This window comes from Pyrgilauda ruficollis, unplaced genomic scaffold, assembly GCF_017590135.1.
Source record: "Pyrgilauda ruficollis isolate IOZ18807 unplaced genomic scaffold, ASM1759013v1 scaffold17, whole genome shotgun sequence".
Lineage (NCBI taxonomy): Eukaryota > Metazoa > Chordata > Aves > Passeriformes > Passeridae > Pyrgilauda > Pyrgilauda ruficollis.
The window spans coordinates 10,854,047-10,868,562 of record NW_024515875.1 but is presented as its reverse complement, the minus strand read 5'-3'; the positions used below and the strand labels follow the sequence as shown (position 1 = coordinate 10,868,562).

At 44.3% G+C, this 14,516-nt stretch overlaps 1 protein-coding gene across 4 annotated transcripts in view; it reads left to right on the top strand.

Annotated features, from left to right (window-relative positions):
* VAMP1 (vesicle associated membrane protein 1) overlaps nucleotides 1–14,516 on the top strand; it is a 33,901-nt gene that overhangs the window by 17,561 nt on the left and 1,824 nt on the right. Inside the window, exon 5 of one of the 4 annotated variants that reach the window (XM_041463883.1) lies at nucleotides 12,141–12,440. The exons of 1 other annotated variant lie outside the window; for it this stretch is intronic. In XM_041463883.1, coding sequence (XP_041319817.1) covers nucleotides 12,141–12,223 — 83 coding nt within the window. In that variant the 3' untranslated portion in view covers nucleotides 12,224–12,440. Of the gene's footprint in view, nucleotides 1–7; nucleotides 251–8,373; nucleotides 8,538–12,140; nucleotides 12,441–14,516 lie in introns of those variants that run through there. 2 more of the 4 variants (XM_041463884.1, XM_041463881.1) reach the window with 2 other exon arrangements.

Here is a 14,516-nt window from a genome sequence, read left to right as displayed (position 1 = left end):
TCCGTAGCTGCCTGGCCCAACCATGAGTGGGAACTTGTTTCGCTGAGCTGTGCCTGGGAAATCAAGGCCTCCCGGCATTACCCAAAACCTTCCAGTGTTTCCTTGGACCACGGAAATGAACACCCTTAGCAAAATGTGACCGAAAGTCCCAAACACTCTCCTGTCATTAAAACCGTGAAACTCCTTTACCAATCTTTTCTCCCAATGATTTTCTTTTAAACTAGCTGTCTCTGAAGTTTTCACTTATTTCTTCTCTTTCTGGTTACCTCCTTCAGATAAGTCCTTGTTCGGAGTCTTTGGTTACTGAATTTTGATCCTTATTGAGTTAGCTGTGGTTTGGTTAGTGACTCAAAATACTCAGCCACTTTCACCTCTTCATATTGCAAAATCCCATGCTTGAAAATGGCAAGCAGTACACTTTTGAGGCCAGCAGTTAAGTGTCAGCGTGCCAGAAACAGCCTTGTGACAGGTGCTTGTTATAAACCTACAGCCACAATTTGCAGCGTTCCGCTAGCTCTGTCCCGTGACAAAGAGCAATGCAAAACAAAAGCGTCGTTTCCCCCTGCAGATCTAAACTTAATTGTATCTCCAGTAAATAGATTTTGAACTTTCATCAAGATAAAACCTGCAAAAAGTGGGTGGTGTGAGGTGAAGGGACTAATATTGTCAAATGCTTATTAAAATGCACCTTCCTCTGCATCCACTTCTGGGGCCCCCAGCTCAGGAAGGACATGGTCCTTTTGGATAGAGTCCAGAGGAGGCCACGAAGATGATCAGTGGGCTGGAGCACCTCTCCTGTGAAGGCAGGCTGCAGGGAGAGAGTTGGGGGTGTTCAGCTTGGAGAAGCGAGGCCTGCAGAGAAACCTTGCTGCAGCCTTCCAGTATCTAACAGGGCTGCAGGAGACCTGGGAAGGGACTGTTTATCAGGACATGCCATGATAGGACAAGGTGGAATGCCTTCAAACTGAAAGAGGATAGGTTTAGATCAGATGTTGGGGAGAAATTTTTCACTGTGAGATTGGCGAGGCACTGGAACAGGTTTCCCGGACAAACTGTAGATGCCGCATCCCTGGAAGCGTTCAAGGCCAGGCTGGATGGGGCTTTGAGCAACCTGATCTAGTGGAAGGTGTCCCTGCCCGTGGCAAGGGGGTTGGAACTGGATGACCTTTAAGGTGCCTTCCAACCCAAACCATTCCATGATTAGAAGTATCCTGCGTTGGGCCGACCGTCCGTGCAGGTCCATACCCTGTTGTATATAGACGAAGCCTGATGAAATAAGGGCCTTGTTGTCCTTGGGATATCATGGCTCAGGCCTGCTACTTTGGCTAAGTAGAAGAGGACTGTGGGAGAGGGACTCACCTGGAATAGGGATATGGGGATGTGAGAGTCGTGCTGCGGAGACTGCTGCATGTCCACATCGTGGTGTATGGTGATTGGCTGACTTGGGCTTGTTGTGCCTTAAAACTGTGTAAACTGATAACCAGCTAACTGCTAGAAAAGTCTGTTTTTTGCAATAAAGTGGGCTTTTGCTGCTTGCCACCATCTTCAGCATCAGTCTTGTGTCCACCACAAAATGGTGACCCTGGATGTGTTAGGGTCAGGGCTGTGGACCTGAGAGCAGCCAGCGATGGAGCTCAGTCAAGCAAAACAGGCGGACCTGAGAGCCTGAAAGTCTGGACGATTTAAGAAAGCAGAGACACCTGACTCCAGGTGAGCAACTGGGATCAGAGACATGGGGGCTCAAATATCAGCAGAAGAAAAATCTGTTTTGAACATTCTTTTGTGAATATTACACAAGAGAGGTATTAAATATGAGAAGCGGGCGCTACGCACTTTGCTCATTTGGTGCAAGAGAAATGGGTGAGAGTGGATGTGCAGACTGATGTACAGACTGCCTTTTTTGTCAAAACATGGGAGGAAGCAGGGCAAGTGTTATGGGAAACAGCTACAAAGGAGGATGAAATAGCCAGAAGACGGCTAACGATGTGGGGCTTGATTCGGGATTCATTGCCGCAATTAAAAGTCGATAGAGAGGCAGCGGTTGCTGCTGCTGTCGTCACCGCCCAACTCAATGAGAGCTTCTCTGTTTAATACCCTCCCTTCCAAAACTTGTTCTATCTTCCTTTGCCTACAAATGACAGGAGGTAGGATTACGGTGAGGAAGAGGTCTGGGGCAAACAACAAAGCACTGGGATGCTAGGTTGCAAAGACAGGATGGACAGAGGCTTGGCAAGGCAGACCCTTACTGATATTACAGTCATTTCTCCACATTGGAGCAGCTTTTATTACAGGTTAGAAAACCATGTACCTTTTTCCTAGATGAGAGAAACCTTGATGTTAAAAACTCCTGTGTGCAGCTGCAGCAGGGAGTCCTAGACAGATACAGATAATGACTCTGGGTATGGATCCAGGACAAGGATCCTGGGAATGGGTCGATCCCCCTGCCCATGGCGCAGCCCCACAGTAGCATCAGGCCCTGCATTTTGCATGATTGGTGCAGCTTTCCCTGTGGAGTGTGTGCTCCCTTTTCAGGAATTTTGATTTGAGGTCTGATTGAACTGAATTTACACTGATTCTTTGCTAATTTATAATGGTGTTAGCTATTACCATGGTAATTAAAAACTTACATACCTGGAAAAATATTTGCAAATGGGTAGTATTTCAGTTTGTGGACAAGAAGGTTCATATTTGTAAGATACAGTGCCTTCTTAGAAAATTCGGGGATCCCTCCTTGCAAATATTTTAGGTCGATGTTAACGGAACAGCAATTAACTTTCAAGCCTGCAGTTGGCACAAGTCGTAAATTAGACATTCTTTTGCTCACATTCCAGGCAAACCTTGAACTTTATCTGCAGTAGCTCTTCGAGACTTAGTTATAATTACAATGTGAAATTCCTCTGCAAAGGCAGACACACTTACCCCAGCTTTACCAGTTCACTTGCTTTTTACCTCGCAGCTTTAACAAGGTAATTTTATTGTGAATCTTTTGGTATCAAAACAGTTTATCAGTCTTACACACCCACTAAAGTAACCAAGTTACTTGTGTAAAACTCATGGCATTATATAACTAAGTTCTTATTGTTTTAGCCTTGAATATTTATACCCCATTGACCTTTATAAGGCCAAGCTCAAATCTATTGTACAGGCAATCTCAAAAAGCTGCAGATTTGCAGGGCAATTTGCCAAAAACTACACTGTTGTCATTTTTCTGAGTAAAGCTGCACTTTAAAAACAAAACAAAACAAAAACAAAAAACAAAACTCTAGCAAAGAGTTACTTACACCAGACAAATCTTCTCTATGAATGCATAAAATCACAACATATTTGGCACACCTTTATAATCTCTCCAGTAAATCCATGTTACTGCTATTTCAGTTACGAAGCAATTGTTTGCTTGCATGTTGTAACTTTGAGGTTCTGTTATATTTAAGTTCTGGCAGGTTAAGATTCTGTTAAATTTAAGATCTGCTAATTTCTGTTAAGATTAATTTCTGTTAATGTCTGCTCATTTGAATTACAAGATACAGTTATTTTGTTATAGAGATAAGATAAAACCAACTGAAATAACTGATGAAACATCAGTAGCCACCTGTTAAAAAATATAAGATAATAAGTTGTGTAAAATATGTGAAGAAACGGTTTCTTAAATCCTTAATTTCATCAAGGATTTTGTGAGTGTAAATGTTTCACACTGATTAATTGACATAATTATTTTTAACTATTGCTGCTGTTTTATCTTCCATAGGTAACACTGAAGGATGAGTAACAATTCCAGATTATGACTGCTCTTAGTTGTAAGCTGTTTAGTAGTTTCTTTCTTTAACTTTTATTCTGTTTTAATGTCATAACATGAATTCACTGAGTTCTTATGACAGGTATTGTCCATAAGATACCGTTTAACTGAGGATAAATGACAAAGCTGGCTACTTTACAAGCTTTAACATATCTTTGTATAGCTATCTGCAAGACATCCACCATTTTAGGAAACTTTCCTAGCTGCTGTTAAGGAGAGGCTTGTTTTTAAGGTATGTTAAGGAAACCCTTCCAGCTAAGGCCTTGGCTGTGGCCAAGCCATGGCTCTACCTGGTCGGGCAGCGCTCCGACAAAGCCAGGTGTTTTTTGCATGAAAACAATACTCCAGTCACTTTGATTTGCCCATTTGGACTCAGGACACTTCTTTTAAAGTGAACTTGGAAACCTTACCTGGGAATGGCTCTCCATGTCCTCGCTAAAAACGAGGCTTGTCAGCTGTTGCAACCTCTGGGTGATAGTATGGTATTTAAGGAATTGATAATGTGTCATTTTTAATTACCATCCTCTCTCTCATGTGCTACTGATTTAGTGTATTTCCTTGCCTATGTCTGCTTAGTGTGAGTTTGTTGCTTTACCGTGTGTATTGTTTTATTTTCATGTTGCCTTCATGTTCATAGTGAGAAATGTGCATGTTGCAAAAAAACACCCAAAAAAGGCATACGGCTCTTCAAGAACATTTAGATAATGCAATATTTACACTAGAAGTTTTGAAAACAAATCATGAAATTTAGTCCCCAGCAGAGCGATACTGCTCTGAGGATTTGCATGTACAGAACCAATTTCTAAAAGCTTCTACATAAAGATTCCCAGTTGGGTGTGCAACGGCAAGGCCCAGCTGATTTACTAACCTAGGGGAGAAGGTGTGCGTGTGTTTCATTGCCAACAGGTCAAAGGTGGCTGCCTGCTCGTCTGGACAAACATTGATTGCCTCCCAGAGGATGAGGCTCAGTGACAAGAAAAGTGACCTAATCAGCATCCAGCTCTTTGGCCGAGGCAGGAGCAGGAGCAGGAGTGCCAAATCATGGCTGTGTCTGGAGACTTACAGGGGCTGCCTGCCAACAGAGGCCTTATGTCATCGTCATGCTGTTGTGTTCCTACTAACCTTCTGCAGTCATTCCCTGTTCCAGGCTTCCAAACAGACAGGCAGTGATGTCAAAGTCAACATTTCCAGCTAATGGACTTCCTCCTGCCTAAACAGCATGGCCCCTGAACTCCAACCATATGAACTTTAGAACAGTAGCCATTTATTGCCACTTCCTAGGAGATCTTGGACATTATCCTTTTGTTCTTCTATACTGTGAGTCTCTTTATCAGTGGCATGGTTGTATTCAATGGGTTTTTATTGATTGTGATCTGTATTCCATGTATCTTATCCTGTGTCCAGCAGATGACCAATAATACTCTTAATAAGGTAATGGCCTTACAAGTGCAAACTGTTTTAACGTCAGGGTACGCAAACCCTTTGCATAGAAAACAGAAAAGGGGGAATTGTTTAGTTGAAGCCTGATGAAATAAGGGCCTTGTTGCCCTTATGAAATCATGGCTCAGGCCTGCTACTTTGGCTAAGTAGAAGAGGACTGTGGGAGAGGGACTCACCTGGAATAGAGATGTAGAGAGATGTGGGAGATGTGCTACAGAGACTGCTGCATGTCCACATAATAGTGTATGGTGATTGGCTGACTTGGGCTTGTTGTGCCTTAAAACTGTGTAAACTGATAACCAGCTAACTGCTAGAAAAGTCTGTTTTTTTGCAATAAAGTGGGCTTTTGATGCTTGCCACCATCTTCAGCGTCAGTCTTGTGTCCACCGTTAGTGCCCCATTTGGGCAGTGCCAGCAGGAAATGTCACTTAGTGGAGGAAGGTGAGCTCTTCTGGCTGGTGCCACTTGCACGTTTCATGTGCTCAGACAGACCTGGAGACTGGGAATTGTGCAGCATTGCTGCTTACAATTACCAGTGGAACCTATGGAGCTCTAATCCAGTCGCTTCACAGAGAGAAACTTGTGTGACTTTTATTATCACAATTTCCTGAAATTGCTGTTACACTAATGGACTAATCTTCCAGTACCACCTCTCTCACTGGAATTGTGACTCTGTCTTACTGGAGTAACAAAAGTTATTTTGCCCCTGAAAATGCCTTTTATGAATGAGTATCTTTTATACTCATTTAAGTTAACAGGACCCACCTAGCAACTACAGACAAATTTGGTGACCTGTAGGCATTCTCTGATTTCCATAGTATGTAAAAGGACTTTAAATTGTCTTCAACTGATCTTTGCAAATTACTTCAGAAATATGGTCCTCTTTGTTGGTGTGAGACAAAGGTAACTTACATTTTTTGTTTTCTTTTGAGGTGAGGAATAATTAAGACCTCAGACATCTGGACTGATTTGCTGTATTCAATGACAGTCTAAAACAATTTTCCCAGCATTTTGTCATAGCTGACAATTTCCATCACCATGTTGTTTGGGAGAACTTTTGGCCTTTGACCAGATTTGGACAAGAATAGCAGATAATGATAATACCCATGTATCTGTGCATCTCTCCGTACACATACACATCTAAATGTATTTTTCAGAAGACTTTACCCGTGTGTTGTTTGGGGTTTTTTAAGAATTGAAAAGTCATTTACTGGCCCTTTGACCATTTCCAGTGGCCGTGACAGCTGTGCTCTGTGCAATTCCCCTTTCCCTCTTTGTCCCCCCGGTGTGCTGCTCGGCTGCTGTGCGTTATCTGCTGCTGGGGCACACCTTGGAGCAGGTACCAGCCCTGAGGTGACTTCCAGCCGTGCGAATATCACCTTTGGCCGTGGCTCTGTAAAAGTGCCTGTGTCCCCATGGTCACACAGGCGTGCTGCAGATCGACTGCCAATGCACAAAGGGACCAAAAATTTATCTTTAACATCGCTACAAACACAATTATCACTTGATTCCTCAAATACTTTAGAGTCAATGCAGACAAGTCTCCTGTTGCCAGCTCGGCTGCCAGTCTCAGTCTCCATCAGAAGAATATCAGAATTTGCTAACTCTTCAGGCTTGGGTTTTTTCAATTGTTACTTACATCTTCCCAGTTTTTGTGCTGGTTTATTTATTTTTTTTTTCGTAGTGTGTACATGAAGTAGATCACAGAAGTGACCATTTTCTCACCCAGCTTGTTGGTCATAAATGGTACCATTTTCCTCAGGCACACTGCACTGAAACAGAAGTCAGTGGTAAGGAGTTATTGGTGCAGTTTGCAAAAGCAACTCCTGTTGATCATTTAGGTGATTGGGTTCACCCCTCCCTCAAGCTTTCCTCACACAAGAGTCTTCTGAGCATTTTGCCCATCCACAACTTTCTGGATATTTCCATCCAGAGGTATTGACCTATCAAGGTGAGTCACACCTGATGGAACTGGTTTTGACAGTGATGGTTATTACCCTCACTGCTATTCAGGCTCAGCAATTATGGGATAATTTGTCTTCTGAAATCCCAAGTCTTGCAACAGAATGAAAGATCTTCCATCAGGCACTACAAATCATCTTTGGAAGTTTTTGTTCATCATATTTGCTCCACCTCTAACAACATTTTAAATCCAAGGAGCTTTATGCTGAGAAGATCCTTGTCACTAGTTCCTTTTCTTGTGAAATGGGAAGCGCCCTGTTGTTCTGGGCAGTGCTTCTGTATATTTCATCTTCACAAGCTCTGAATGCATGATTGCTTTTTATTGCTACTGAACAACCTTTGAGTAAACATGAATCACTCTTTATGGCACCAAATTTGAAATGTTTCCTTACCAGCTACGTAGATTATCTGCCCAGGTAGGAATTTGATAATGATCTGTAGTGCACATAACATTTTAAAATAGAACAAGCTTGTTTTCCACACACTGCTACTGTCCCTGCTGTCATGGGGAAAAAAAAAAAAAACCACAAAACAACAAAAAACCAAAAAAACCAAAAAACCAAAGAAAAATCTCTCCCTTTCTGGTATGGATTCCAAGTGTAACAAATTATACATGTTTTTGAGCTGCTTGTAAGACCTTTGATCCATTTAATTCTTTCATATATCTGTAAATTCAATTGTACTTTCCTTCTGCAACAAAGCAAAAGCCAGTGATTATTTTGGGATTATTTCTGGATAACCTGCACTGCTTATATTTTTCTGCATTAAAACTAGTGATCTGAACAGTCAAGGAATAGCATCATGGATGTTGCTGTAAGTTTGTTTGGCCAAAGAAGCCCCAGCACAGTAGGTGGCAAAGATGGGTGGATGTGAGGCTGCACATCCAAAGACTGCTGTCTTCAGCAGGGAGGTGTTTCCCTCGGGGTGCAGGGGCTCCCTGGGAGCAGAGGTGGTGATCTCCAAAGAGGGTCATTGTTAAAAAGCCATCAGGGATTTGCAGACCACTCTACCTCTCTCTAGGTGTTGAATGCCTTCTCTCTTGCTACTGATGTAACTTGCCAGGCAGCAGTGGTGTCTGTCCCAAATAAGCAGCAAGAGCATGTCCATGTACACAATTCCTCTCTTTCATGTCCCCAGGAAGCTGATTCTCAGTGCATGTCTTCATTTGTACCTTGTAGGAGCAGCGTGGCTGCAGAGAACCACTCTGGTGAAGCAAAAGGGAGCCCCAGGGGAAAACTGAAGCTCTGTGTGTTATCTGTACCTTTCAGCATGAAAGACGGGAAACTACTGGGCAGAATCATGAAAATAAAATATTGTAGGACTGAGAAAGTCCTGCTGGAGACTGGGTGGAGGGAACCCAGTCTCTCTTCCTAGGAGAATGAAGTCAAGGTGGGTGGACCCCAGAAGACTTATCTGGCAAACCTGAATTAGCTTCTGAAAGATGTAGCTGACTCCCATCTGTCATCTATATTTCAGGGTAAGGGATATTGTTTCTTGGAAATGGTGTATGAGGCAGGGTGCTGAAGAAGCCCAGCGACCCAGACTCTTTAGCCACACAACTTTGTGTCCAAGCCAGCTGCCATCTTCATTACTTGTGACCCTGCACGAGAGAATCAGAGTCACCAAACTCTACCTCTGCTGCACATCCTCTCATGGAGGATGTCCCAGCCAGATCCACAGCTCCCCAGACACCGATCTCACTCCAGTCCTGCTGCTATGGGACCCAGTGTGGGAATGGCCAGATCAAAATTCCCACCCAGTGGCGCAGCTAAGCTAACGCACATCTGGAAGCTGGGTGGACAGTCCAGGCTGGAACAGCAGCCAGCAAACCTATAGGACTGGTTCTGCATCTGCCTTGTCCTGAGGGGCAATTAATAAGTGGGCAATCAAGATGGAGCCTCTTTGACGTCCCCCCACCCTCCCCTGCTCTCCCCAGGTGAAATCTTCAATTTCCTCATTCCAGCCCGAACAATATAACCATTATCACAGCCACCTGACTCCTTGGCTCTCTGTCCCCACCCCTTTCCTGATCTCTCCTGCCCGTTCCTGGAGATCAGAGGCAGAAGGAGCCACCTCAGACCAGTTTTTCATCCGGCAGCTGCTGCTCCCCAGCCAGCAGAGATGGCAGGGCTGGGGCTGGTCCCCTGCGAGCCCGAGGCAGCAGCTGCCTCTGCACAGCTTGGTGGACACAAGTGCTCCCTGCTGCCTGCCTGCAGCTTTACCAGAGCTGGTGACAGGACAGCCTTGCTTATGTTCAGTTTGATTTTTGACACTGCCTCATGTGATTCTCCAAATGCCCTCCCCAGGCACTCCCATCCCAGTGGTTTCATGTTGCTTCTGCTTCTCGGCTCTGCTGATGGTGATCTCTCCTCTGGAATACAAGCCAAAACCTATACCCTTGAAAAGGGAATCCAAATGTAATTAAGCCCTTAAGAAGAAAAGTCAATCTGTAAATCCTGATTCTTTTCTGGGCAAGGCCAGATTTCATAGCCAAATGGCCCAAGGGAGCACCTCCCACCACACCCTTCTCAAAAGGAGGAGCAGAAGGCATCACCCCCACTTTCCAGTCTCCCTTTTATTTGTTCCAATGTTCAATTCATTCTTCTGCTTGAGAGGTTTTATGTCTTCCCTTGCGAGATCTCAGGCCAGCAGTGATGCAATGGTCTGGAAATGGTCTGAAAGGTCTGGAATGGCCCAGGAGGCAAAGAACCTAAATTTTGTTCAAGCTGTAGCTTGATAAATTCAAGTGAAGCATTAGGTAACAAGATACTCTTTGGTGTTGTCTTGGTTTTTATAAAGCAGTAATCTCATGTTTGTCCTCTGTAGGACTCAGAATATCTGCATTCATTCATATTAATTTTTTTCTGTTCGTTTCATCCTTTCTTTTAAGCAGAAAAGGTTGGCCAACAAAACGTGAATTGTAGTCAAGCCATGTGACTACTTCTAGTGATAGTGAGAAGAGTGACATTTCTTCATTATAATCACTCTTCCATTCTGTCATTTCTTCTTTTAACTCTATATCAAGATTTCAGCTGCTTCAGATACATCTCATGTACTGAGAAGTTTGTACACCTTGGTGAATTTTGGGGTTGGGAAGGGATTTGCATTAAGTGAGACACATAGGTTGTTTTTTTAGAGAAAGAATCTTCCTCTCTACCTTGAAAAATGGTCCACTTCAAGGGATCTGAGGCTTTTTGTCTTTCATATCCCCTGCCAGTAAAGAATCTCAAAGTATTTGCTCCTGGTATGAGGATGTGCATGTTTATCAGCTGAGGGAATTGATCTCTCATGCTAAAGACTTAATAAAATGTTGATGGTATTTCATGGGAGGACAGGTCTGTGAGGATGATTTAGGTATGTACAGAAATATTAAAGAAGGAAAAACGAGAAATTTGTAAAGAAACCAATACTAAATGAACACAGGGTTCAGAACTGTTTTAAAAAATGGAAAATTACAAAAAGTAGGATTGAAAACAAGGGAAGGAGAGGGAGCTGAATGGCAAGAACAGTAGTGAACTAATTCAAAAAGAGAAGAAAGTTGTGCCCTCCTTCTCTGCAAGCTGCACCTGGATATGGTGGGAAATCAGTGTTACCACCCCACAGAGCCCCCTGCCACTGCCCTTCATTTGTCCCTGAGCCCTTTTGCCTCCTCTTGTCACCACACCACTACCTGCTGGGGCAGGGTTGCTGTTCCCTCTTACTCCTCTCTCACCCTCTCTCTGACATTCCAGCGCCCAGCACTGATGCCCCAGCTGTTTTCTGCTGCGTGTCCAAAAGTGTCACCCCTTTCACATTTTCATCACCTGAGTTCACTCCTGCCACATTTTGCCATCCTCAGTCACTGGGCACGTTCATGGGCTGAAAAATGGGGAGAACTTTTCTGTAGCCCACCTTTGCTTGTGGGCTACAGAAACACTTGTCCAGTGGGGTAAGGGAAGTTCCAAAAAGCATCTGGGGTTGTCCACAACTGGAAAACTAGAGAAACTTTGTAATATTGCATATAGAAAGGCAGTAAGCTGGGTCAAACAAGGACCAGCTAGGAAAAGGAATCAAAACTAACAGATCTCTCTTGAAACGCATCAGGCACCTGCCAGATGTTCTGAAGGGCAAAACAGTGATCAGGCTGTGCAGGGAGTGCCCAGGGGAGATAAGGCCATCCCAGACACCTCTGCAGCCTGTGTGAAGCGCTGAGTGATGAGATCAGGGTGGCAGAACCCATTCTTCAGCAGGGTGGGGTTTGCCAGCCAACGTGTCTGAAACTGAAGCGGCTGCCGGAAAAGGCTGTTCTACACACTGACAAAGCAAACAGTAACAACTTGCTGGGAGCAATGGCACTTGTCCAAGAGTCTTAAAGGATCTCTGGAGTAAAATGGCTGAAACTGCTCCGAGCAGTGTGTAAGCCAATGTCCACCCCCAGCGTGGTGCCTCAGGAGGGGAGAGGGCCGAATGTGATGCCCCAGTTTGGCCAGGGGCAGGTGGTGGAACAGTTTCTGGGGCTTGTTTGGGCTCCAGATGAATAAAAAAGTGAGAGATTAGTACAGCTAGAGACTAAGAGAGTCTGGAGCAGCCTGGCACACTACTCCATGGTGCTTATGTCTCCAGCAGGACATCCATACTGTCCTCTGCCAACCTGACAGTATGTGTGCTCTGGTCCGCTCCTGAAGGTTTGGATGCATGTTTGGATGAATGCTGCCTGTGGTACTGGAGCCTGCCAGGACTTGTGGAGTGGTTGGCTCTTGCTGCAGGACAAAAGAGATGTGGTGGTCCAGGTGCTTTGACCCAGCAAGGGGTGAAGGGGACAGCAGCAGAGACAGAGGGCTGTGTTTGTGTTTCTTTCCTCTCCTTTCTCCTTTCCTGATTCAGAAGAAGGAGCTCCCAATGCTGCAACCTTCCTGAGGACATGGGTGAGGATGTTCCCCATTGCTCTGCTGTCTCTCCTCACCAGGGGCTGCTGCCAACTGCTGCTGCTCCTGGAGCCTGAAATCAGCCCTCTCCACTCCAGACAGGCTTTTTGAACTTCTTGGTTAATTTTTAACCCGGAGAGAATATCTGCCATTTTTCAGCATCTGCTCATCACTCATTGAAGGAAAAGCATGGGAACCCACCTGGGTGTGCTGAGAGAAGTGGAATTTTCAACTGACCTCGGAGGAGGAGCATGTTTTTGCAGTGGGTGGGAGCTGGACTGACTTAATGTTATATATCACGCTCTGGAGGGAAGCATGAGTCCTGTGTTTGTCCGGGACACAATTCAGAGCTGGAGGCCTTGAGAAATAAAAAGACTGATCCTTTTCTTCTTCTTTTGTTTGTGGGTTTTTTGAGAGGCAGAGAATATGAAATGTTACAGGCACTTTGTTGTCCATTGTAGCTTGTCACTGCTCATGTTACTGAAGTCCAGGTGAAGCACACGTCAGAGAAAGTGTTCAGTGCAGAAGATTGGTGTCACTAGGAGAAGCAAACACGAAGCACTAGTGAGGACGTGCCTTTGGTCAGAATTCAGTACTCTTCAGGGAGTTGTATCCTTGTAACCCTTCAGACCCAATAAAGCGTTCTTTGCAGTCTGGTCTGCGGTGAACTTGGCATGTTCACCGCAGTTACATGTGAGGGTGAGCACAACTCTCAAGGCTTCTGGCATTTTCAGAGATGCCAAGAATCAGAGAATGGTTTGGGTTGTCAGGGACCTTAAAGATCATCTAGTCCCAAGCCATTGGGCAGGGTCACCTTTCACTGGGCCATGTTGCTCAGAGCTCCATCCAGCACTCTCACGTGTTTCTGGAGTGACATCTCTACGGCTTGAAAAGCAATCCTTGGTGAGCCCTGTCTTTCCTGTGGTGCACGTACACTGAATTCCGGTGTCACAGAGGTGGCAGGTGCGTGGCTGGTGGGGGCCAGCACACTGACCTGGAGGGCTGGGAGTGGCCTCTCCTGTTCTTGTGCCTGCCAAGCTCCAGAAAAGGGCTTTGGCTGAACACGGTGCCTGTGCTGCCGTAGCTGTGCTGCCCACGGCTTTGGAAGCACTGCAGAATGTGTGGCTGTGATATAATGTGAGGTTGAAGCAAACACAGTTTATTTAAATTATTTACCTCTGCTCAGTGTATGCTTTCTTGGAGGCAGCTGAGCTCCAGTTCTGTTCATAAAGTGCTTCTAAACCAATGTAGTTAAACGGCTGAATATATTTTGCTAACTAAAATTGAATGAGCAGAGGCATAATCAAACACATGGAACCTATGGGGAAAATATAATCTTGAGCTTTGCTTTACTCTTTGAAAAATATCTACTCTTTTAATACCACCTTAGATGTTCTGGCTTGTCCATATCCACAAAACAATGCAGCCACAGCCTCCAAGTAATCTTTGTTGGCTTGAGTGCAAAGAACTTAATCTTTTGTTTTGCAGGTTGACAAAACATGTATAAAATTTTGTATCCTGTATCCAACAATTCTACTAAGGAGCTAGTTTTAAAGGCCTAAATTTAATATTTATTTGCACTGACACAGTGTGCCTTACAATGGGCTGGTGTGCCCAGCAGCTAATCAGATGATGACCAGATTCCTGCCCCATGATCCACGTGGCCAGGCAGTGATGCCATGTGGCACTTGGCCACGGCACATTTGACCTTGGAAGGCAGCGTGGCTGTCTCCCAGAGAAGCAGAAGGACTAATATTATTTATCCCTGTCTTCTTAATGCAATCAACTTTATATTTGATGCACTCTTATTCTCAGTGACATTTTATGTAATGTGTTTTATATTTAAAATTGAATGAATATTGCTGTTAAGCACAAGGTCACCTTGTTTATCAGTGAGTATTACTTTTTTCTGCTTCAGAGTATCTACTTCACTTGTTTTTGTGATTTAAATCCAGCTTGAGACCTTCAGGGATACAGTAATTGCAGTGGGGAGTATCAGAGAGCAGGTAGTCAAACAAAATCAAATGCCATGGTATATTTCTCCTTATGAGGAATACGGCCACTCCTAATGCATTTCTTCCATATCTCCATTATTTTTCCTTCCTTCCAAGTCAGTTTATGGGCCAAAAAGGCAGACAAACTGCCAGCTCTCATTTCCGGTGTAATGCAGGCCTTGGAATTTTACCCAGTGCCTCTTTTCAATGATGTAATTAATTTTAAATTATACATTTATAATTGTTGTTATGAAAGGACAGCTTGAAAAAACTATCCTGACCTTTATTTGAATACCTTGAAAGATAGTCTACCCCTTTGGCTGACTGCTAGCTAGGACAGTCATCCTCACTGCTGGGGATGTGATGTCTTACTGCTCTGAGTACTCTTACTCTGCACAAAACTGGCTGTGGTTGATTCTCACC